Source organism: Leptonychotes weddellii, chromosome 1, assembly GCF_054177405.1.
Source record: "Leptonychotes weddellii isolate Sample4059 chromosome 1, ASM5417740v2, whole genome shotgun sequence".
Classification (NCBI taxonomy): domain Eukaryota; kingdom Metazoa; phylum Chordata; class Mammalia; order Carnivora; family Phocidae; genus Leptonychotes; species Leptonychotes weddellii.
This window is the reverse complement of record NC_138369.1, coordinates 150623014-150647476: the sequence shown is the minus strand read 5'-3', so window position 1 is coordinate 150647476 and position 24463 is coordinate 150623014. Positions and strand designations below refer to the sequence as shown.

The 24463-nt window shown below is 39.6% G+C and overlaps 1 protein-coding gene across 1 annotated transcript; it reads right to left on the bottom strand.

Annotated features, from left to right (window-relative positions):
* Positions 1–5034: 5034 nt before the first annotated feature.
* On the bottom strand, positions 5035–17944 carry LOC145720987 (cell cycle control protein 50C-like). The gene is made up of 4 exons (XM_081816609.1): positions 17753–17944; positions 13273–13383; positions 5704–5805; positions 5035–5040 (listed from the first exon to the last, which is right to left on the bottom strand). The coding sequence occupies exons 1-4, from the start codon at positions 17942–17944 to the stop codon at positions 5035–5037; spliced, it is 411 nt and encodes a 136-aa protein (XP_081672735.1).
* Positions 17945–24463: the final 6519 nt, after the last annotated feature.

Here is a 24463-nt window from a genome sequence, read left to right as displayed (position 1 = left end):
TAGAATCCAAATGCAAAAGAGGAAACCACTCTTTCTCAGCTCAATTGACTAAACTATTTTCTTTTAAAAGAAACCCATCCTGTTTTCTAAGCATGGTACTTGTAAAAGCAAGTGCTAAGTTTGGTTGGATTAATCTGTTGAAGTATGTTTGTACACTTAAACTTCCTCTGGGAAAAAATCCTTTGCTGAAGAAACTTCCTCTGTAAATATTGTGGAGCTCACCTATTTTGGCCCCCCCCAAAATTTCAATCACTGTTGCTAGAATTTTGGTGAAAATTGAAATTGCCTTTGGTACCTCCACTGTGGACCTTACTCTCTCATGAGCTCATGCCCCAAGACAACAGGTCCTGTAAGACACTGACATCCTAATCACCCAGGGAGCTTGTTAAAAATGTAAGTTTAAGCATGCCTTTCCCTACCAAGCCCTGATCCCACTTTATCCCATTTCCAGAGAATATGAGACGTGTGATCTAAGAGGCACCAACTTTCTTCCTTTTCCAAGTTGGGTCATTTGTATTTATCCATTCATTCAACAATAAGCACTTCTTGATTGCTCACTATGTATCAAGCACCAGGGATACAAAACTTCCTAATTTCCTCAAGTAATTCACAGACTGAAGTGGGGATGACAAGTATTCAAACAGATAAGTACAGGATAATGTGCTAACTCTTACAGTAAAGGTAAGAACAGAGTGTAGCAGGAGATGAGAGAATACCAAGGACCCTTTGTGTTGTAGGCCTGAGGTTATGTGGCAAGAGAAAACAACAGAATGTTCCCAACTTCCTTTCAAAAACTAGGGATTCAATCATAGGTACAGTGACCATAAATGCTAGTTTGTCTAAGATAGTCCCAGCTTATGTCCTTTGTCTGTTATCCCATCTGACTTAGCATTTATCCCAAACAAATAATGTACGTATAATTTCATCCTTCCACCTTCCAGCCATGGTCTTAGCTAGTAGTGTGTGAAATACCTATGTGCAGTGAATGGAATGCTTACTTTAACATGTGATTAATGAAGGATAACCAGAGATCCTTTCAATCAAAACACAACATATTCCTGTGACCCCTACCAGCTTTTTGACACTCCAGCCAGTTAGGACATAGCCTCTATGTTGGCCTGTGAGATGCATGAAGCTGCCAGCCTACAAGTCAGTGGGATCAGTGGGAAACGGGGGAAATAAGAGGTTATGTTATACGTACTTAACATAGTGTGGGAAATAGATGCTAAACAGTTTTGCTGAGTGTAGGTTTGAACTCTGTGGTTTTACTATTTATTATATGGTACAAATATATAACTATTTTATTGTTTGGTATCAGTTTTTATTTGCTAGTAAGTCCTTTTAGCTGTAAAGAGCTAAAAAATAGAACATGTATGTTTAATGTAAAATTAAGTACAGTTTCTTGAGAAAGTTGATGAATGCGAAATTTGCAGTGTTGGTTGACATTTACCGCATAAGGGAACCATTGTGATGTCAATGACAAACTGAAAATTAAAAGACATGAATCTGCTGAAGAACATCAGAATCTAATTCAGAAATTTGTGGTTATTTTTAAGAGTATATCCAAAGACAATGCTTTACCTCAGGTAGCTACCGAAGGTGTATTTATATGTCATTATGTGAGCATGACTTTTCATTTAGATCAAGTGAGCTTCCTTCTAGTTTCAATTTTTTATTAGTTTTTTTTTTTTTGGTAAACAAAGGAAAGCTTTGTGTTGCCTCCATTAGTACAAAAAGAACTTTGTATACAGTTAAATGAGGCCAGTTTCACATCAGCGTCTTCAAATGCTTCGAAATAGAAATCAGTTAAGTTAATTATAATAATGGTTTGAATTTTTTGGTTTGACTTTTCATGGAATCAAAGCAAAGCTTTTTGATATTCAATCTTGAAAAATAAAAGCTCTAACATTATAATAAATATTACTATAAATTCAGCTAAAAAATAAAAAATCAAGTGTAAGTTTTTGGTTTTGTAGTGATAGCATAAATACAAACTTGGTGGAGCACAGCATCAGAATAAAGATAATGTTCTTTTTTTTTTTAAGATTTTATTTATTTATTTGACAGAGAGAGACACAGCGAGAGAGGGAACACAGCAGGGGGAATGGGAGGAGAAGCAGGCTCCCCGCAGAGCAGGGAGCCCGATGCGGGGCTCCATCCCAGGACCCTGGGATCACGACCCGAGCCAAAGGCAGATGCTTAATGACTGAGCCACCCAGGTGCCCCAAAGGTAATGTTCTTAATAAATTGAGAAATTTACATCAATGTACTTAAAATTGGTTGTGGTACATACATAATTTATAATTATATCCAAGCAAGCTACAATATTTTACTAATCAAAAGAAGAGCCGTAGTTGTGCAAATTTAAATATTTTTGTATATTCACAGTTAAAGAAACTGAACTGTAAAATTTTTACAATAATATGGATGATTAATAAAGGAAATACTTTAGGATGGTAGTATATGTGGTCTGTCTTTGCTATGCACCATCCACCAGAATTTTAGAAATGTTTGAGCCTTTGAAGAACTATTTTGTATATCAAATGGTGTGTCCTACAATGATCCTAAACTTTTTTGGTAAATGAGCCTCTAACTTTTTGTTGAGTTTTAGTCAAAATAGTTTTAAAATTTTAAACAAAGTATCCAAAATATGGAATGCCAAAAAACTTCATAGTTTTTGATTTAGTGAATTGTAATTATTGAAAGCCAATCTTGCAAACAAGAAGATATTAAAATTTACCCCTAGGAAAACAAGGGAATAATTGAACATATTATATAATGAGAGTTCAAAATGTGGACAAATTTAATTTTTAAATTCTACAATTGTACTTTAGAATATTTCAATTTAGGTAAAAACTTTTTTGATGGAGCTCCTATTTTTAACTGGATATAATTTTTTCTGGGGTGCCTGGGTGGCTCAGTCTGTTAAGTGTCTGTCTTTGGCTCAGGTCATGATCCCAGGGTGCTGGGATCGAGTCCATCGGGCTCTCTACTCAGTGGGGAGTCTGCTTCTTCCTCTCCCTCTGCCCCTCACCCCTGCTCGTTCTCACTCTCAAATAAATAAATAAAATCTTTAAAAAAATTTTTTTTCTCTCCCAGAATTAAATGATATCAAGAAGGTTTAAGATTTTGTAGCATCTAAATATAGGAATACACTTAGAAGGATCAGAGATAGAAAAAAATGTGAAATAAAAAGACAGTGCCTATGAAAATATTTAGGTTATAATACTAGCATATTTCAATACAAAAAGATTGAAAATGAAAATATCCTCCATTTAGTAAAATTGGCTATGAGCGTAATAGGTACCTCATCATCTATAGATATCTTCTCAATTAAAAAAAAATACTAGGTTAAAAGAGAAGAATCAATTAAAGGTGCCAACAGTGTCAAATTGATTAACCATAAAGTTCAACTTCAAAAAAGACTGCAGATAATTTTGTGAAAAAAATATTTTAATAAAATATTTTTTAAAATAATAAAAACAACAAATTCATTAGAAAAATACAGGGGCATGCAATGAAGACAGATATGACCAAGAAACTGATTAAAATATGTGACTATATATCCAGAATAATTATTCTGCTTATGTTATCTTTTAATGTTTAAATAATGAAGTAGTTTTTTTAGTTGGCTTAATATACACAGATAGGTTATTTTAACTTTTGAAAGAGTTGCCTTTTAAAATAGTTTGTAATGGAATTATTTTATAGGTCCACCAATATGGTAATGTCAATTTACTGATCAATAAATACAAATTTCAAATAAATACATAACTTTAGTTATTCTAGTGCCCCCTTTCACTCTCAAAAGTGCACCAGCTTGGACAATAAATTACATGGTCACCCTAATTATAAATGAAGCAACAAGTTTCTTAAAACACTGCCTTTTTCCTAATGTAAACTGAAAGGAACTAGGGCATCAATCATTTCTTGTTTCTGATAGGTATGTTATGGAGGTGTCCACAGGTAGGGGAAGTCAGAGCAAAAGGGAGGTCAGCAAAAAAGTAAAGAAGGAGGTATTATAAACATTTCCTCACACATAAAAAAGTTTCTATAAAGAGATAAGAATATTTAGCTAATACATGGGTCTTACCTGCAAATGCGCTAGAAAGATTAATGTAACTTGGATTCTGAAACTTGACATACTTATCTGTCCACCACGTAATTCCACTTTTTAGCATTGGAACTTTGATAGGTATAGATGAATTAAGGTTGTATGAAAGAATAATGGTATCTGTAAGGAAATTAAAAATTGTGCTAGAGATGCAAGCAAGCATTTTTGCCCCATTTCAAAGTACAAAACCAGACACAGCTGAAAAATAAACCAGGGTTTTAGCAGACTCTCAACATGCCTACATGCAATAGATGTTGGAATTAGAAAACTATTCTTTTTCTTGCCAAGGCCCCAATTACTGGAAAATACTCTCAAGCTCCATTTAGCTCATGTTCCCTAACTACTTCAAATCTCTGGTAAGGGAGAAGTTATTTGCAAATGAAATACCGTAAGTCAGTGGATAATGTATACACAATTTTTTTTTGTTTTGAACTGCTACTCACTTGCAGAGGTGATCTTCTGGACATTTAGGTTATTACATGCTTATGAAAAGGCACCCCATGGAGACAGGAAAAGTCACCTACCATTGAATATGCTGTTGGCAATAGCACCACAAGGAGCGATGGGAGTCCCATCGTGGGACTTGCTAAATGGAGCACAGTTTCCAACATCCTGGAAGCAAGATGATACAGTAAAAAGAAATACTTTGGTAAACTCTCTTAGAATGTTAAAAATGAGAACACTGGCAATGTAAATCAACCCACACTAATTTATTGACACATAACAAGATTATGGACTGCTACCTGTTTTTCCCAGACTTCTGGCTCACTTAGACTAGGAAATTTTTGTGTTTTGGAGATATGTGTGTGTGTGTGTGTGTGTGTGTGTGTGTATAGTTTTTTTCCTTATTAACAATACATATTCATACCAAATATGTCTGCAGGAAGGAACTTACTTTGTGGGCTCTGCTAAATATCACACTAAGCCTACACCGGAATACATTATTAAAACTTTTTTTTATTGAAGTGTAATTCATATTCTGAAAATGATACAAATTGTAGTGAGTCTATACCCTAGATGACTTATCACAGGGAATCCATCCACCTAACTAGCAGAATATATTTTAAAAGAGTGGTTGCTAGAAAAAATCATTTGATTATCACTTTCATATAATAATCTCAGTCTGGAAAAGGTTTCCTTCTAGTTTTTTTGCTAGCATGCTGAGTATCATTTATCAAGAGTAAAATTTTATAATCCTAGGAGTGAAAGGCTATTTAATTAAACCAAAGGCTTTTAATCAATCAAGTAGAGCTCAATTTCCTTAAACATGGCTGGAGTGAAGGCCCGAATTATAGGAAGGGCAATGGTAGATATACAGGGAACTGGACTGAGACCACCCACTCAAGGTTACTATCAAAATGGTTGATGCATGAAAGGATAACCATTTAACTGGACAAGATTCACTCCTCTCAATAGCAGATACACTGAATACCCAGCCCCTTCAATTTTTGCAAGAATGAAATGAGCATTCCTGCCTTATAAAACCTTAGGTTTTTAGTGTATTTCCCCATAACCTCTTTTAGACTTAAAGATCCACTTCATTTAAAAAAAAAAAAAAGAGTATTATACCAAATTAAATAAAGCCTTACCTTTAAGTCTGTACCCACCAGTTGGCTATTACTTCTGGATAGAATATAACGATAGAGATTCTGATAGAAGCCATACAATTTGTAGTACATATAAACATTACCCTGTAATATGAGAAAAGCAAGAAGAGGAGAGTAAAAAGAATTACCTGGAATATTAATAAACATGGACAGGATTTTTGTAATAAAAAGTACCACAGAGGGCGCCTGGGTGGCTCAGCTGGTTAAGCAACTGCCTTCGGCTCAGGTCATGATCCTGGAGTCCCTGGATCGAGTCCTGCGTCGGGCTCCCTGCTCGGCAGGGAGTCTGCTTCTCCCTCTGACCCTCCCCCCTCTCATGTGCTCTCTCTCATTCTCTCTCTTTCAAATAAATAAATAAAATCTTTAAAAAAAAAAAGTACCACAGAAAGAATTGATAGGAACCGAAAGTTTCTTTAAATCAAGCAGAAACCCAAGAAATCATTTTAAAAAATCAGTGTTGGAAAATCCTTGTCTAAACAGAATTACTAAAATCACCAAATAAATTATTTTCAATGTTTTTGTAAGGGCTACTATGTTCCTGCCATGAAAAAATTTTAAAACCAGGTTTTGTATTCTCAATATATAAAATTGATGCTACAAATACTGTTATTTCTTAGCAATACCAGGAAAAATGCTTTGCCTCGGGGTTGTGGTAGGCATCAAAGTCAATGATTTCAAACCAAATCCTTGAACATATTTGAAGCTGGAGCCATCTGGGTGCATGTGAAAGGCATGAGATTAGCTCCTTGTGGTCTGGCTCCAGGGGTCTTTGTCTTTTTATCCCTAGAATCTAGCACAGCACCTGGCACACAGCACTTGCTCAAGAAATGGTGAACCGTTTGTTATGGACAAAAAAAGAAGGAATAGAATAATTCATGGATCTGAAAGAAAGGTGATTTTCACCTTGGCAATAAGTTGCCTTGTTGCCATGAGAGATGGTCCTTTTCATATATGCTACCCTATGAGGCTGTCTAGTCATAGGCTACCATCATGCTTACCTTTATGATGACATACCAACATTCTCCAGGCAGACTTGATACAGATTTTACTAACAGCACATATGATGCAAATGGAAATGCCCAATGTGGCTATTTATAATTAATATACTACCTACCTCCAAAATAATGAAGGCCTGCATCCAAAAAGATGAAGGCCTTTATTAAGTGCTCCCCATATGTTAAGTGCTATATTCAGTACTAGAAATACAAACGTATCCTTTTACAATCTCCTGATCAATTGATTTGCTTTTACTATGAAAAAATGGCACTTTTGGGATGCCTGTGCTGCTCAGTGGTTAAGTATCTGCCTTCGGCTCAGGTCATGATCCCAGGATCCTGGGATCGAGTCCACATGGGGCTCCTTGCTCGGCGGGGAGCCTGCTTCTCCCTCTGCCTACAGCTCCCCCTGCTTGTGCGCTCTCTCTCTCTTTCTCTGACAAATAAATAAATAAAATCTTTAAAAAAAAATGGCACTCTGGAAAGGCTTCTGGTCTCACCCTGAGCACATGTAAGAGGATGAGTATGGAAAATGTGAGCCGGTACTCAGGGCAGGCTGGAAATCAAGGTCATGGTAAGGGTGGCCATTTACAGAAAACAACAAAGTCTTAAGAACTTAGTCACTTGTAAGAGAAGTGTCTGGAACACCGAGAAGGGGAGATGTTGGGTCGTGACAAAGAGGCAGGCCACAACATCATAAACAGAGAGCATGGGTGTGAAGGCGAACAAGCCAGGCATAGTGGGAATGACTGATTACACTTCCTCAGCCAACGAGGGAACCTCTACTACTGTTGACCCATAACTATAGAAAATACGAACCCCACGGAGTGGAATTTACCATACATTTTCTTGGAAGCTAAAAAGAGAGTTTTACTTACCCAAAGTGATACATTCACATAAATGACAAAATAAACAGGCAGAGAACACTCACCATACCAGGGATAGAAGAGTTTTAATAACCTTTTTTCAGTAATTCTTTGTCCAAGATTTAGGTTAACAAGGGCTCCCATATCATCATCTTTTTTATTGGTCCTAGAGGCACAAGGCACTTTATGGTGTTTCTTCTCTTTAAATTCAGTGGCACTCTGTGCAGGATTCCTGGTTTAAGGCAGTCTTGTGTGAACTCATTGCCTAGTATGTGTAATGTGTGCTAACTGGTGAACCGAAGGCTCTGTGGTTGCACTAATTAGTTTGGTTGGATTTTTATGAGAAAGCCTTTGCCTGAAAGGAATGGTTACCAGCTGGTAACATTTATTTGACTTCAAGGTTTCAAAGTACACAGACAGATGGAAACTGAAGCCCTTTAAGATTTTATCTTTTGGATTTTTTTCTTCAAAAATGTAAGTTCTCTGAGCCTCCAAGAAGGAATGGACTCTGCTGCACCTTGATTTCAGACTTTTGACTTCCAGAACTGTGACAGAATAGTTTTCTATTGTTTTAAGCGTCTTCACCTTCCTGCCAAAATTAAGCAACACTAACTTTCTTTTTCAATTGAAGTATAGTTGATACACAATATTACATTAGCTTCAGGTGTACAACACAGTGATTTGACAAAGTCTAAACTTTATGCTATGCTCACCACGAGTGTAGCTACCATCTGGGACCATACAGTGCTATAACAATACCTTTGACTATATTCTCTATGATGTACCTTTTATCCCTGTGACTTATTCATGACATATCTGTAAGCCTGTATCTCCTCCCACTCCCCTTCACCCATTCTTCCCATGCCCCCACCTCCTCCCCTCTGGCCATCACCAGCTTGTTCTCTGTGTTTATGAGTCTGTTTCTGATTTTTAAGCAACACTAACACTAACTCAGCATGGTGAGTTGAGGAAGGCATGAAAGGACATACTATAGATAACTAGAATCTTGACCTGTAAGAACACATACATAAAACCTCCCTCACTGACTTTATGTAGATATCACTTATAATCCAAGTACAACTCAGTAATTTCCTTATAGTTTATATAAAATTGCTTAGCACTAGCCATAATCAATATGGTTGTATTCAGAATATTACTAATGACAACATGCTTTCATTTGGGATCAAGAGAGAAATAAGAAAGGGTCACATAAAACCAAAGCTTCCTAGAACATAAATTCATTTAACTTAGCAGTTTATCTTTCCTCCATTCATTTAATCTTTCAACATTTTCTGAGCATCTACCACATAAATATACTGTGTTATGCACTGTGGAAGAAGCAAAGATTCATATGTTCATTCAACAAACATTAATTGAGCACCTACAGCATGCCAGGCATTGTCATAGGTGCTTAGGACAAAACAGTGAGAGACAGACAATAAACAACACATATAATAGACTATTAATTTATATGGTATGTTAGAAGGTGATAAGTACTATGGAAAAAATTGAAATCAGAGCAGGTTAACAAGGATCAGGAGTATTACAAGAGCAGGGTGGGTAGACAGGTTGCAGTGTGAAATAGGACTGCCAGTGTAGGCCTTACTGAGGTGAGGGCTGAACCAAGACCTGAAAGAGATATGGCAGTTGGCCAAGTGAATATCAGGTACAGGGGGGCAAGGCAAGAGAATGCCTGACTTGTTGAATGAGCGAGGAGTCCAGTGTGGTGGGAGTGGGGCTGGGGGAAGAGAATGAAGGGGTTAGATCAGAGAGGAAGTAAGAAGCCAAATCATGCAAAGCCTTGTAGGGACTTGAGCTTTTTCACTGAGTGGAAAGACGAACCATTGCAGGGATTTTTTATTTTAATTTTTATTATTTATTTATTTATTTGTTTTTGAAAGATTTTATTTATTTATTTGACAGAGAGAGACACAGCGAGAGAGGGAACACAAGCAGTGGGGAGTGGGAGAGGGAGAAGCAGGCTTCCCGCTGAGTGGGGAGCCTGATGCGGGGCTTGATCCCAGGACCCTGGGATCATGACCCGAGCCGAAGGCAGACGCGCTTAATGACTGAGCCACCCAGGCGCCCCAGGGATTTTTTTTTCCAAAGTTTATTTATTTATTTATTAGTAATCTCTCCTCCCAATGTGGGGCTCAAAATCATGACCCTGAGATCAAGAGTTGCATGCTCTTCCAACTGAGCCAGCCGGTGGTCCCACTGTAGGGATTTTTGAGTAAAGGAATAACATATGACTTTGGCTTTAAAAAGCTCACTCTGGGGGTGCCTGGGTGGCACAGTTGGTTGAGCATCTGACTCTTGGTTTTGGCTCAGGTCGTGATCTCAGGGTCGTGAGACTGAGCCCTGTGTTGGGCTCTGTGCTCAGCACAGAGTCTGCTTGAGGTTTTCTCTCCCTCTGCCCCTCCCTTCTCTCTCTCTCTTTCTCAAATAAATAAATCTTAAAAAAGAAAAACTCATTCTGGGTTCTATGTTGAGACATGGATATAAAAAGGGAGACCTGTTAGGAGGCTATTTCAGAAATCTAAGTGAGAGGTGAATATAGCATGTTGCTGGGTGGTAGCAGAAGAAATGGGTGAAGTGGACAGAGCCTGGATACATTTTGAAGAGAGAGCCAACAAGATGGATTGGATGTGAAGTGTGAGAGAATAAAAGGAGTCACAAATGACTCCTAGGCTTTCGGCCTGAGCACCAGAAAGATGGAGTTGTTTTCAACTGAGATTGAGAAGTCTTTGGATGGATTAGGTTTTTTGTGGGGGTGGGGGGTGGTACAGTGGATAAGGGGAGAAGTGGAAACCAGGAATTCAGTTTTGGAAATGCTGAGCTTCAGATATCTATTAGATATCCATATGGTGACATTAGGAAGGCAGCTGGACATACAAGTGTGGATTTGGAAGAAATGTTTGGGCTACGGATATAAAATGGTGTTGGCAATAGATGGCATCTAAAGTCTGGAGGTAACTGACTTTCCAAAAAAGTGAACGCAGTTAGAGAGGAGAAGGCTAAAATTAGGACAAAAGTGCTGCCTATCTCAACATAAGGAGTTTGGGGAAAACAGGAAAAGCAGCAAAGGAACTGAAGAAGGGCAACCAGGGGGTTAGGAGGAAAACCAAGGCAGTGTAATATCTTGAAAGCCAAGAGAAGAAAGTATTTTGAGGATGAGGGAGTGGTCACCTGTGTCCAATGAGTGACAAGGCACTAAGGACTGACTGCTGAATTTATCAATGTGGAAGTCATTGGCGTCCTTGCAATTTCTGAGTGTTATTGAGTATTTCTGAGTGTCTTGCAACACTGAGTGTTAGGGGTAAAAACTTGATTGGAGTGGGTTTAAGAGAGAATGAGAAGAAAGGAACTGGAAGTAGCCAAGATAGACAACTCTTTTGAGTTTTCCTGCTAATGGGAGGTAAGAAATGGGCAAATAGCTGGCAGGGAAATTGGGAGAATAGAAGAGTAGTTTGTTTGTTTGAAGATAAATGAAATAATATGTCTGTATGCTGGGAATGACTGAGTAGAAAAAAAGCAGATGATATAGGAGAGGCCAGAACTTCTGAGTTAAGTCCTTATAAAGGCAAGAAAAGATGGCATCTATGTACAAGTGGAGATAAGCCTGCAGATGGAAACAGGGATAGTTGACCTATGGTAAAGGGAGGGTGGGGGGAAGGTTGAGTGTGTAGTGCAGATACTTTTGAGTAGGTAGTTGTGGTGTAACATGTAAAGCTTGTCCCTATCCTCAGGGAGGTTCCTTTAAGTAGAGGAAATGAGTCCACAGGATATTATTATACCAGTGATTATAGTAAGTTCATTGGAAGAATGGAAACAGTGCTCCCAGGATACAAATGAGGGCAAACTGTTGCTTGAGAAAAGAGTGAAAAGGAGGCTCAAGGAATGTCTAGGCATGTTAGGGGTTTAAAACAAGTGGCAGTGAGTGGGGAGACTTTCTAGGCAAAACAACAGTAGAAACATAGAGAGTTGTATCATGGGAAAGCAAGTTGGACAGCTGTCCAGAATACAAGGTCTCCTTCTTCCTCTATCTTTTTATAAAAAGATTGCTAGGCCTCAGGTGGTTGAAGAGCAATCTGAAAGAGTGCTTTTTTGGGGGCGGGGAGGATGGTGAACTTAATTTGCAAATAACAGCTGGTTTAAAGTAGGGGAAGCCAAAGGCAGGAGTGCAGTTAGATAGCTCTGCTACTGGACCAGGAGGCCTGAACTGAGGCAATGCCAAAAAAAAAAAAGAAGAGGACAGGGTGGTTGGAGAGATGGATTGAAGAACAGTGTCCACACATCAGAGGCTTAGATGAAAAAGCAGTTGGCAGAGTAAAGTCAGAGGAAAGTTTGGAGTCTTAGTGATGGGATCTTTACTAGGAAGGGAAGTAAGGAGGGTTTTCCAGATGATAATGAGTCTAGTTTGGGACCAGCTGAGTTTGAGGAGGAAGCGGGGCCTTGAGGTAGGAAGCTCAAGGGGAATGCTCAGTGGGAAGCTCAAGAGAAAGCCTGCCTATACTTAGATTCATCCCATGCAGAGTCATCTATGAAGGGGAGGGAGGGGGATCAACCAGGTCAGGGAGGAGGACACTGTTGGGGGAGAGGTGTGGAGTCTAGAGGACAGGACAGGATCTTTGAGGAGTTAAAGGGAATAGTTTTTCATTTATTTGGTTAAGTCTTGACTACCAGGTAAGATTGTGGAGGCCCTGAAAAGGTGCCTCTTGGGTCTCCTACTACAGGGACAGTAATTGAGGGATGACCCCAGATGTCATTGCTCTAAAATCATCCTGTGTTTGCATTAAGGCCATGCTGCTCCCAGCTGCTCCTAATGGCTGAGCACAGCGGAGATACTGAGGCAGACTCCTTCAGGGATTCTCTGTTGGCCTTGCTGAAACTTTCTAAAGAATACACTGCAGTCTTAGACTTTCTCCCTAACTTCCTCCCTTCCTTCTCCCCTTCCGTTTTCTTCACAGGGGTCAGAGCTGTGTTGTGACCTGACAGTTCTCCCGGGATCCTCTGGCCTTCTCCCCATTTTCCCTCACAGGCAGTTCCCCCAATAAATCTCTTGCATGTCTAATCCTGTCTTGGTTTCTGCTTCTCAGAGGACTTGGACTAACATGAGACTTTAATCAGTCCAAGAGCAGGGACTTCTTTTAATATTTCTTTCGCATTTCTCATAATGCCTGACAGCCAGGCCAAGAGTTGCCCTTAGGGATTAGGCAATTGCAAATGTAGAATGACTTGAGGGGGAGGGGTAAGGGGGGGATGGGGAGAGTCCCAGCAGGTGTGTGACCCCTGACACTAACCTTGTCCAAGTCACTTAACCTCTCAGCCCATTAATTTTCTCACTATAAAATGAGTGGTTAGATTCAATGATCTCTATGGTTTCCTCTTGTGTTGACATTTGGAATAAAACCTGTCTGATTGATATTAAGAATTATGTTACAAAGTTGGGTGGGTAAAGAGTCTGGAAACTTAGAAACAAAGGAGAAGAATAACATTCCAAAGGAAAAAAGTAGGGGGAGAGTCACGCATGAACTCAACACTTTGAAAGGTCCCTCACCAGTACTCTGCTTTATTTTTTCTATTTTCAGTTTTGGAAAGCACTTGGTGGAAATCATGAACTTATTGCCAAGTGTGAAATAGGAGTAGATCAGTGTACAGCTAATTGAAGACTCTTGAATTTCACTTACCTGCATTGTCTCTGAAAGGTAAAAGGGAATAGAGCAGGTGCATTCTTTGTCAAAATTAGTGGCATCTTCTCGCAGTTTTGCACAATTTCCACAGATTTCTGTGTATTTAATCTGTCAGGCAGGGAAAAGAACAATTACTAATTAAAAATGACATGAGTTCATATTTTAAAAATCAAGGCCCGAGTCCACCTAAGTCTTCAAGCTCTGTGTCAAGGGCATGGACTCTGGGACATGGATGAAGGATAGTCCACTGTTGGGGACAAAGTGTTTCTGCAGATGCTTGGGAGGAGTGGGCCCTTTTACAGTCTTTCATTTTGGGACCTGGCAGTATTTTGCCACTGACCTGGAATTCAGTGTTTCTTTTTTTTGGAATTCAGTGTTTCTATTGTATATTTATGTAACCTGTTGTGATGTAGGCTTATGTCTCGATCATAAAGAGGTGTCATTAGGAAAGTATTAGGCAATGACTCACGAGAACTGGGCCTACTGCCTGAAGCTAATCAGCTTTATGGGGAAGTCACTTCAGTTTTTCCACTATTGTATGTAAAATATTTATACTAATGAATTTTTCTATATGACATCTAGAGGAAGTTATTAAAAAGGACCAAACACAGAAAAAGAAGGGCTTCCAAACTGTAGGGTTATTGATATATGTGGAATAATTCTGATTTTAAAATGTTATCACATTCTGTTTTTTAAAAGTTAAATTCTGTTTAAAATGGTATCGTGGACTCTTTAAAAAAGGGTGGTGTGTTTCAAATGAGCAAATCCTATGAGTTTTGGCTAAGAGCCTCAGTTATGTAAAGATAGAGCTGTTAGAAGCTTAAGAAAGGGGGGCTCACAGAGAGCCACAGAGGCTGTGCACTTCCCTTCTGCCCTTTCCTCACTGAGTTGAAGAATAATTGGAAGATTATGGGAATGGGGAAGAGCAGGAAAGCAAGGGAAGTGGCCTTCTCCTTGGTAAACTGCCAACAGGATTTAGGAGGGAAGACTAACAAGAAAGACAGGATTTTTTTAATCCTTGCAAACCACTGGGAATTTTGAAGCCAAATAGGCAAAGTGTTAGTACTAAATTAAAGATTAGCTAAAAGGCTACTTAATTGTACTTAGATGCTTATATTTGCTTACATCATTCTTTATTTTATATATGTATGTATGTATTGTTTTTAAATCATTCTTTAAGTGCACAGCAAGGCTTGAACTATTATTTTGGAAAATATTGATGTGCTGTTTGTGAAACTGCATTCTAATTTTTAAGAAGCTTTAAAGAACAGGCCTGTCTCATAACTGACAGCACACTGAACTGCGACTGAGGAAACTGGGGTTCAGTTCAGTCAATTTTTGACCTTGAGTTAAATACTCAAGGCCCACATTTTGTTCATCAGCATCATTTTGTCTAGCAATTAATTGACCTGTGAGCTTGAGGTAGTAGTATTCATTCTACTCCATGGATTCTTGTCAGAGTTCTATTAATGCAGAATTAGAAAAAAAATGTGTTTCATGATCAAATGATCTTTGAGTAGATGATATCTAAGGTGCTTTCTAGTTCTAAAGTTTTATGAGCTAGCCAAATTATAAAAGCAGCCCAAGTATCCATAGACTGATGAGTGGATAAGTATAATGGAATATTACTCAGCCATCAGAAAGAACGAAATCTTGCCATTTGCAAGATGTGGATGGAGCTAGAGATTATTTTTTCAAGATTTTATTTATTTATTTAAAAAGAGTGAGAGCGGGGGGAGGAGCAGAGGAAGAGGGAGAGAGAGAATCTCAAACAGATTCCACTGAGCTCAGAGTCTGACACAGGGCTTGATCTCACACCCCTGTGATCATGACCTGAGTCAGACACTTAACTGACTGAGCCACTCAGGCACCCCTGGAGTTAGAGAGTATTATGCTAACTGAACTAAGTCAGTTAGAGAAAGACAAATACCATATGATTTCACTGATAAGTAGAATTTAAGAAACAAAACAAATGTGCAAAGAAAAAAAAAAGAGAAACAAAGACTCTTTTTTTTTTTTAAAGATTTTATTTATTTATCTGAGAGAGAGAGAATGAGAGAGAGCATGAGAAGGAGGAGGGTCAGAGGGAGAAGCAGACTGCCCGATGAGCAGGGAGCCTGATGTGGGACTTGATCCCGGGACTCCAGGATCATGACCTGAGCCGAAGGCAGTTGCTTAACCAACTGAGCCACCCAGGTACCCAAAGAAATGGACTCTTAACTATAGAGAACAAACTGGTGGTTACCAGAGGGGAGGAGGGCGGAGGGATGGATGAACTAGGTGATTGAAGATGGAAAAAATAGTGGCCTTGTAAACCTATAGCTCTAAAATGACAGCAAAGGTCACACAGTCTGCTTGCTCCTCATAGAATTTTGGAGAGGCAGGAATGCTCATTCTTGCTTAAAGTGAACTGGAAAAAAGTCACTCCCTTGTTGTAGCCCAGGGCTAAGTGAGAAGAGGAAAATCACTTAGAACTCTTCTACTAGGTCTGTGCTTGATCACACTGGCCTGGGGTATGCACTTCATCTTATCACTCAATATAATGAAATACATCCATGTGCAAAAGAGAATCTCACTATCACAGCGGTTTCTGGGTTTCTTGTAGACAAGCAAAATGTTAGAAATAGATCTATCCTAAGTGACTAGAAAAAAGGTCTATTGGAAAATCTCCTTAACATGATAAAAATCATTCTGTTGAAAGCTGTTTGCAGAGTGGCCTTAGTGAACCATGGAGTGAAGTTCCCTTCACACGCATGAGGTGACATCATTTAGCAATGGCTGCCTCTTAATGGAGGCTGCACTTCACAGTGAGTGAGGGTGGATAACCAGAGGGGAAGAAGCAAGGAAGACATGGGAAGGGCGGGAAAACCAGAAAGAAAGGGGTTGGTGAAGAAGAAAATAGAAAAGTAAATAGGATGAGCTGTTTGTGGAAATGAAACAACCTTGTAAGCCACTTATGCTATGCTTTTCAATAAGGCAAGTTTAATTTTCTCCTGCCATTTTTCATCTGCTATTTGTGGGGCCTGGTCATTTACATCTCACACTGCGGGACTCAAAACGACCTAGGGGCATTTAATTCCTGGGGAGATAAACTTCTGAGAGCTGGGAGCAGAAAATATAAGTGGAAAGGCATTAGAGTAGTGTGGTTTGGTAGGAGGAGTGGGACCTGAAATGATGTTTTCCTACTTAGAGTCCTCACTATTTGCCCTAATCCATTCTTTCACTAAGTTTGTGCTTACTATGTACTGGGCAACGTGCAAGGAAGGGGTTGTGGATGTGGTGAACAAGGCAACCATGGCTGAGCTCTCTGTTCTTATCACACACTACCTTACCTACTCTATCATTAGCTCACTGAGGGCAGGACTCAACTCTTACTTATCTTACTCATTTGCAAAGCCAACAGAACTCTTAGCACTTTCAGACACTCAAGAATGTTAAGTCAACGTTGACAGACTTGGCCTTCATGACTTTGCTGCTAGCCATGTCAGGAGAGGGAACAGATCAGCTTTCCATGGCTGCCTTCAGAGTGGAGGTCATAGACTGGGATGCCCAGTAATCTGCTCAGAGCTGATTTGAATTAAACATTTGCTTAATTTGTTAGACTGAATGCGAGCAAGGCTGATCTAACCTTAGGCCAACTCTTATGTCCCCTCCCCAGACCAGCTTCTCAGGTTCTCATCCTCTAACAGCTTGTTAATCAAGTTGGCAAAGGCTTGTAATGGAGCGAAGGTATGCCCTTAGGTTCAGCTTTTCTCAGTCTTGAGTAGAATTTAGTTAATTTTGCTAAGTGTCCTTAAGAGGCCAGAAAGATTCGGGTTCTTGCCTTTCCTCCATTAAAGTAATGATCTCGGAGTTCGTTTGCAAAGGGAAAGATACAATGCATGAAAGTGGGACAAAACTGAAGACCTCTTTGTCTCTTTACTTTTTTATCCATATGATTCATGGGCATCTGGCAGTCATTTGACCCTCCCTCTCCTTCTCCTACCTCTATCAATCCTTGGTCAGTACTCCACCAGTTTAAAAAACTTCTGGGGGCGCCTGGGTGGCTCAGTTGGTTAAGCGACTGCCTTCGGCTCAGGTCATGATCCTGGAGTCCCGGGATCGAGTCCCACATCGGACTCCCTGCTCAGCGGGGGGTCTGCTTCTCCCTCTGACCCGCTTCCCTCTCGTGCTGTCTCTCATTCTCTCTCTCAAATAAATAAATAAAAAATCTTTAAAAAAAAAAAAACTTCTGACTTTGCCACGTTCCTGGAAATGAATGGCTGAGCGGACCAGTGTGAGAGTGATTGTCCTCAAGAGGGAGTAGGGGTGAATAAAGCCAACATACAGAGGCTACCACCATCTGCACCGGTTGACTGAAAAACGGATGTTCTAGTCTCATCTGTTGAGGGGCTGTGTTCTCAAACTGGTCCCTCATTTATAGTCCCAAAGCTGAAAATTCTTAGAATCTGCATTAAAAATGTAAGATGGGACAAACCTCTATTTCCTTGATACTCTTTGCATTCAATATAAGAATGATGCCCACACCAAGGCAGAACACTCCTGTGGCAAAAAAGCCGGAGAGGACTCCCGTGGCTGAGAGCTGCAGCCGGTAGGCAGGCAATTGCTGCTGCTTCAAGGCAGTGTTGTCTGGCAATTTGCACCGGCCGTCCTTGGACGTCCTCTTCATTCTGGTCCTGCAGGTGACTGAGATACACTTACAAGGCATTTATAACATTATTACTCCTAGTAATACTGCATAATGGTAGTGCTAAATTAAGAATTAGACGAACTTTCCTTTGTAGTTGCAGTCTACTTCCCAGAATTGTTCCTTAACTGAACCTGAGATTCAGCAGGAACACAGCTGTCTTCAGTCAGCCATTGGTATAGTTCACTTTAGGCTCAAAAAATGTGTGCTAAATGCCATGCCTAGGAGGAATAGTCCCCAGCAGAGTCTGCACAGACCGGCATCTGGCCACATTGGGAAGCAGTTATCATGGGCTATTTCTGGGATGTGGTGACTAATTCAAGGCAAGCCCTTCCTGAAAGGGGGAAAATGGATTTATCTTTGAGAACTTGCCTAAAGCCTTGGAGATTAATACAAAAAATAAAAGTTAGGGCTATCAGCTTTTTTCCAAACATGGCTGCTTCTAACATAAATATAAACTAAATTGGAAAAATGCTCTCAGATTACAGCTAACTTTGCTACTTGTGATAATGAGGAAGAGGGAAGCAAACAGGGATTGTGGAACACAGATGTCTAATCTCAGCAGCTGCCAGTTTTTTTATCCATAAGAAAGACTCTAGTAGAAAATGTACATTAAAAACATCTCCTCCTAAATTTTTTCCAAGCAAGTGCTTTGGAGTAGCTCAAATGAGGCGAGAGAAAGGAAGGGCAAGATAGATAATCAGTTAAATGTTCAATATTGCAATATGGTATTATTAGTTTGGCTTGGGGTTTCTCTCATTTATCAGAAATCCCCTAACGTTTCATTAGGCTGTTAATAATTACTTCCTTTTCTTTAAAATGTATTTAAGATATAGAATTAGGATTTAAAAAAAATAGGCAAGTTTCTAATCTTCCTTTTTTATTAACATTAGGCAGAGAAGCCATGCTGGACTATTTTTATTTTTATTTCATTTTGTTTTTTTAAGGGGGGGCAGAAAGAGAGGGAGAGAGAGAATCTTAAGCAGGTTCCACACCCAGCGTGGAGCCCGATGCAGGGCTCGATATCATAACCCTGAGATCATGACCTGGCCAAAATCAAGAGTCAGATGCTTACCTGACTGAGCCACCCAGGTGCCCCGGACTATTTTTATATTAAAGAAGGCAACGACTTTGGCAGGTGTACCTAGTTTAAAAGCATACAAAATAAATGCCAATACTTACACTAGACGGTATCCAATTCAGAGTCAAAGCTTCCCACTTGCAAAGCTGGGAAAAGCAAAAACCAGGGGGAAATTTTCAGCACATCACTTGAATCTGGCTTGGAGATGGTGACGAGTATGGCTGCCGGTATCAGCCTTGTGTGAGTAGATGGTGGCGAACACTTCTAATTCACGTAGACTATTTGTTTTACTCAATAAACATGGTTGAGAACTTGGGTTGAAAATGCGGCAACAGCCTACAAGATTAGATTACACATGCATGGTTGGCCTACAAAACAATCAGGTATGTTTGCCACCTGGGAACTTGGTCCAACATTGGGTGGGATTATACTACATAGATAACACCTAGCAAAAGGGTCATTATAGTAACAAATCTGTAAGAACAGAATTTCTTAGGCTTTTTATAAAACAACAAAACCAAACTAACCAAAATCTCAAAGTAGAAGGAACTTTCATTTAGTATATTAGTCAGGGCTCTCCAGAGAAACAAAATTAATTGGATGTATGTAAAGAGATTTTATTAGAAGGAATTGGCTTACGTGGTTATGGAGGAGGCTGGCAAGTCCAAAATCTGCAGAGCTGATGTCTCGGTTTGAGTCTAAAGGCCAAAAGGTGCTGTAAAATCACAAGAGCTGAGGTCCTAGTTTGAAGGCTATCAGACAGCAAGAGCCAATGTTTCAGTTGGAATCAGAATTCTCTCTTATTTGAGGGACGGGGGTGGGTGGCGGGGGAGGGGAGTGGTTTGTGGAGGGTGTGTGGGGGTGGGCAGTGTCAACCTTTTGTTCTATTTAGGCTTTCAACTGACAGGATGAGGCCCACCCAAATGAGGGAGGACAATCTGCTTTAAAGTCCACCCTTTTAAATGTTAACCTCATCTAAAAACACCCTCACAGAAACACTCAGAATAATATTTGCTCAACTATCAGGGCAACCTCTGGCCCAGTCAACTTGACACATAAAATTAACCATCACAGGTATTAAGGGAACACATTTCTGGGGCAACATTCCTGAGATAGCCAGATCTCACTTTACATTTTTATATTTACATATTTCTCTTCTAAATAAACCTACTTCAAGCATACAGATATACTTCATATACTCTGCTTTTCAAGTTTCTAGAACTGGGTTTCCTTACCCTCAGTACTACTGATTAGTATTTTGGGCCAGATACTTTTTTATTGTGGGGGCTGGCCTGTAGGATGGTAGAACGTTGAGCAGCATCCTTGACTAAAGGATACTACCTACTAAATAACTGCCAGTCACAACTCCCCACTAGATGCTGGTAGTATCATCTCCATGTGACAACCAAACATATCTCCAGACACAGCAAATGGACCCTGGGGGGCAAAATTGTCCCCGGTTGAAGATCCACAGTTCTAGATTGATATGGATATGACAATTTGCTAGCAGTTGTTATATTGTGGTATCATGAGAAATTTCAGAGAGTAATTTTTTAAGCCCTTGCTTTCATTTCTCTCTAATGCTGTGTAGATAGCTTCCCCAGGTATTACCAGACATTTTCTGTAAATCTGATATTCTTTTAAAATAAAAAGGTACAAAATAATTAAGATAGTTGTAGATATTGTTATCTTTCATATATTTGCAAAGTGCCACGTACACCTGCAACTCTTTCTATCACTACCACTGCACCCTTCACACTGGGACCAGGCTTCAGTTTAGGAGTCTGTTCCACGAGTACCGTCACATGGAAGCCTCAACAATCCTAGGAGATATCATTCTCATCTTGTGGCTGATGAAACTAAGGCTCAGAGAGGGAAGTGGCCTGGCTAAGGTTGCCCAGATGCTCTTTTCCTTCTGCAAAGTCACATCAGAGACCAGTTGGTGAAAGAAAAATTCAGTCTGCTCAACAAAAATCATATACAAGCTGGTGATACTTTATTATACAAAGAAGTTGGCAAAGGACAGCTTCATTTTTGTCAAAGAATCTCCACCAAAAATTTCTAGTGATTCATCTGGTGATGCAGTTAACATAATAAAACAACAGCTGATATTTACTGAGTCCTTGCAGTATTCCAGAGCCATTAAATGAGATGCAAATCCCACCATAAAAACTGGAATTTTCATCAGGACCCAGACTTAGAAAAGGCCCAGCTTCAAAGATTCAGACTTGCATAGACTGAGGACTCCCATTTCCAGAAGTTCAAAAACTTCCTTTCTTATCTAAATGAGGAAAAAAAAAAAAAAGGTTAAGATCAAGAAAAGATGGTCTTGGTGAATAAATTCAACCATCTGGACTTCTTGGTATTTGTGTAGCTGTTATGGCCAGAATCAGGGAGGGCAAAAATCCTAACCTATGTTTTATTCAGAATTGAAATATTTACTTAAGTAAAGGGATAGGTACTAAATAAAACATCCATTTCATTAAAGTGCCCTTTGTAACCATTCCAAATAAAATATCATAAAAAAATCTTATACAAGGGTGTTTCAAAATACCTAAAGTATGGCTATATTGCACACATATTTCAATATAGGATGGCTGATAATGATGACATCAACATAATACAAATAACTGGGTGACAAGGTTTTTTCTTTGACACAATTTCTCCTTATCATTATAATTAAAAAACTTACAGTGGATTACTCAGATTTCACACTGTACCTGAAATAAATATGGACTTATGTGCCTAACATCAAATTTGTTGAACTGGTTTTAAAAAACCAGTCAATTCAGGGCACAGGGGTGTGTGTGTGTGTGTGTGTGTGTGTGTGTGTGTGTAGGAAACTGAAAAAATTGTCTTTTTACCTGTACTGATGTCTAATTTAGCTCACTGATCAATCATAATCAGGTTGGTCATTCTGGGGATATAGCTTTACGTGGTAAATTAATTTATTCAGCATGTTTGGAGGATTAATTCCAAATCTCTTTGATATTTACTGCCATGATTAATTAGGTTGGTGACTGGCAGCCATTTTTATTATTGGACAAAACTTCTTCTCTCCAACAGATACTTCTAAACATCGGGCTAGATTGAAAAATTAGCCCCATGATACACAGTAGGTGGCAAATCAATTTTTCACATTTTGATGATAATGGATTACTTTCATAAATACAGAATGAGCTAATGCTGTGGCCACAAAGGCAATCAATCAGTTTTAATCCACGGAGATATCAAAATAATTTCCCCACAAAAACAAAAACAAAATAGCCCTCTGTATTAAGTGAGGTTTTGGGTATGGGAGATGCAGGCCATGAGGCAAGTTTGTGCCCCTACTTCCTCAAACATTTGTAAGGATGAAAGACAAAGACGAATATGTCTCTAAAGCAAGGCACACAATAATGTGCCAAGTCCTCCAGATCCTCCTGTTTCTCAAAGGTTCAGTATAGATATAGTGGTCTCCAGTGGGGCAGAGGTCATTGGTCATATAAGGAAGAAACAAAGCTGATTACTATAAGACACATGGAAAGGATACAGTTAGGTCTAAGGGAGTGAGATGGACTCTATAATTGCAGTTACTTCAGAGTTAAAAGATAGAAATCATTTCAATGGCCAGAATGTGCTGGCTCCCCACATCAAAGACTTTATTACTGTATTTGAACTCAAGTTCAAGTTGAAGAAAAAAAGGTTAAAGGCAATTGCTGGTTACATGGTACCTCGGGAATGTCCATCATCCTTCTCAACTTCTGATCTCTCCAGTTCCAGTCAAACACCAGGAACTTTAAGGGGTTCAAATTAAGGCCACCTGAAAGAAACACAGAGAGAGTTGCTACAGCAGACCTCATGACATAAGCTTACTCAAATGACTTTTTAGTCTCCTCGTTGCTTTTTGCCTCATTTGCTGTCCTCTGCCCCAGGAACTAATCTCTACACACTGAATGCAGCCAGCCCTTGCTTGATGGAAAACAAATGCAGCACTCTGAGATTGCTTTCCTTATAATCTTATCACTGATTCTGAGGGAAGCAGAGAAGCTGCTCAGCTTGTCAACTGCTGGCAAAGAAACAATCCCAAACCTCCATTTCATGAAGCCCCAGAGGGTGAAGTCTCATTCCTGACAGGAATTTGATAAGATGGATCCTGCAGCCTGGGTAGTGGCCCTTCAGAGGACTTGAGTCCAATGGAGTGTGAGTGACTATGAGGAGGTGAATGGACAGAAGGATGAGGCTGGGCTTTGGGGGTTAATTTTAGACAGAAAAGGAAGTAAATATGAATAGGCTCTATTCAAAGTCTGTTATCATTTGAGAAGACTAGTAAACGACTTAAGGATTCCATTTCCACTGTCTTCCTATGTATCTAGACAATTATGGAATGTGGGGCTGGAGGGGACCTCAGGGATTATCTGTTCCTCAGAAGTCTCAGAATTGGGCACAGTTAGTTCTTCCCACTCCCCATGTTCTTTCCATTGCCCCAAGCTGTTTCACGTTACATGTGGAAACATAACTGAAGCCTTCCTTTACTCTGCAGCACTTCCCCTCATCTTTTCTCTGTGATTATTTCAGTATTTCCCCTTCGGCCCAAAAGACTTTTCATTCTTCTTATAATTATAATGCCTCTTATTTATTTAAGGATTTTATTTATTTACTTATTTGAGAGCGAGCGAGCACCCGAATGCACTTGAGTGATGGGGAGGGGCACAGGCAGAGAGAGAGACTCTCAAGCAGACTCTGCACTGAGTGCGCCCTGACGCAGGGCTCAATCCCACGACCCTGAGATCATGACCTGAGCCGAAATCAAGAGTCAGACACTTAACCAACTGAGTCACCCAGGGGCCCCTGTAATGCCTCTTATTTAAAATTCTGTGTAAAAAGCATTTGACAAAATACAGCATCCTTTCCTGATTAAAACTCTTCAGAGTATAGGGATAGAGGGAACATTCCTCAAGTTCATAAAATCCATCTATGAAAAGCCCACAGCGAATATCATCCTCAATGGGGAAAAGCTGAGAGCCTTTCCCTTAAGATCAGGACCACGACAAGGATGCCCACTCTCGCCACTATTGTTCAACATAGCACTAGAAGTCTTAGCAACAGCAATCAGACAACAAAAAGAAATAAAAGGTATTCAAATTGGCAAAGAAGAAGTCAAACTCCTCTCTTTGCAGATGACATGATACTTTATGTGGAAAATCCAAAAGACTCCACCCCAAAATTACTAGAACTCATACAGCAAATTCAGTAATGTGGCAGGATACAAAATCAATGCACAGAAATCAGTTGCTTTCTTATACACTAACAATGCAACTGTAGAAAGAGAAATTAGAGAAACGATTCCATTTACAATAGCACCAAAAACCCTAAGATACCTCGGAATAAACCTAACCAAAGAGGTAAAGGATCTATACTCTAGGAACTACAGAACACTC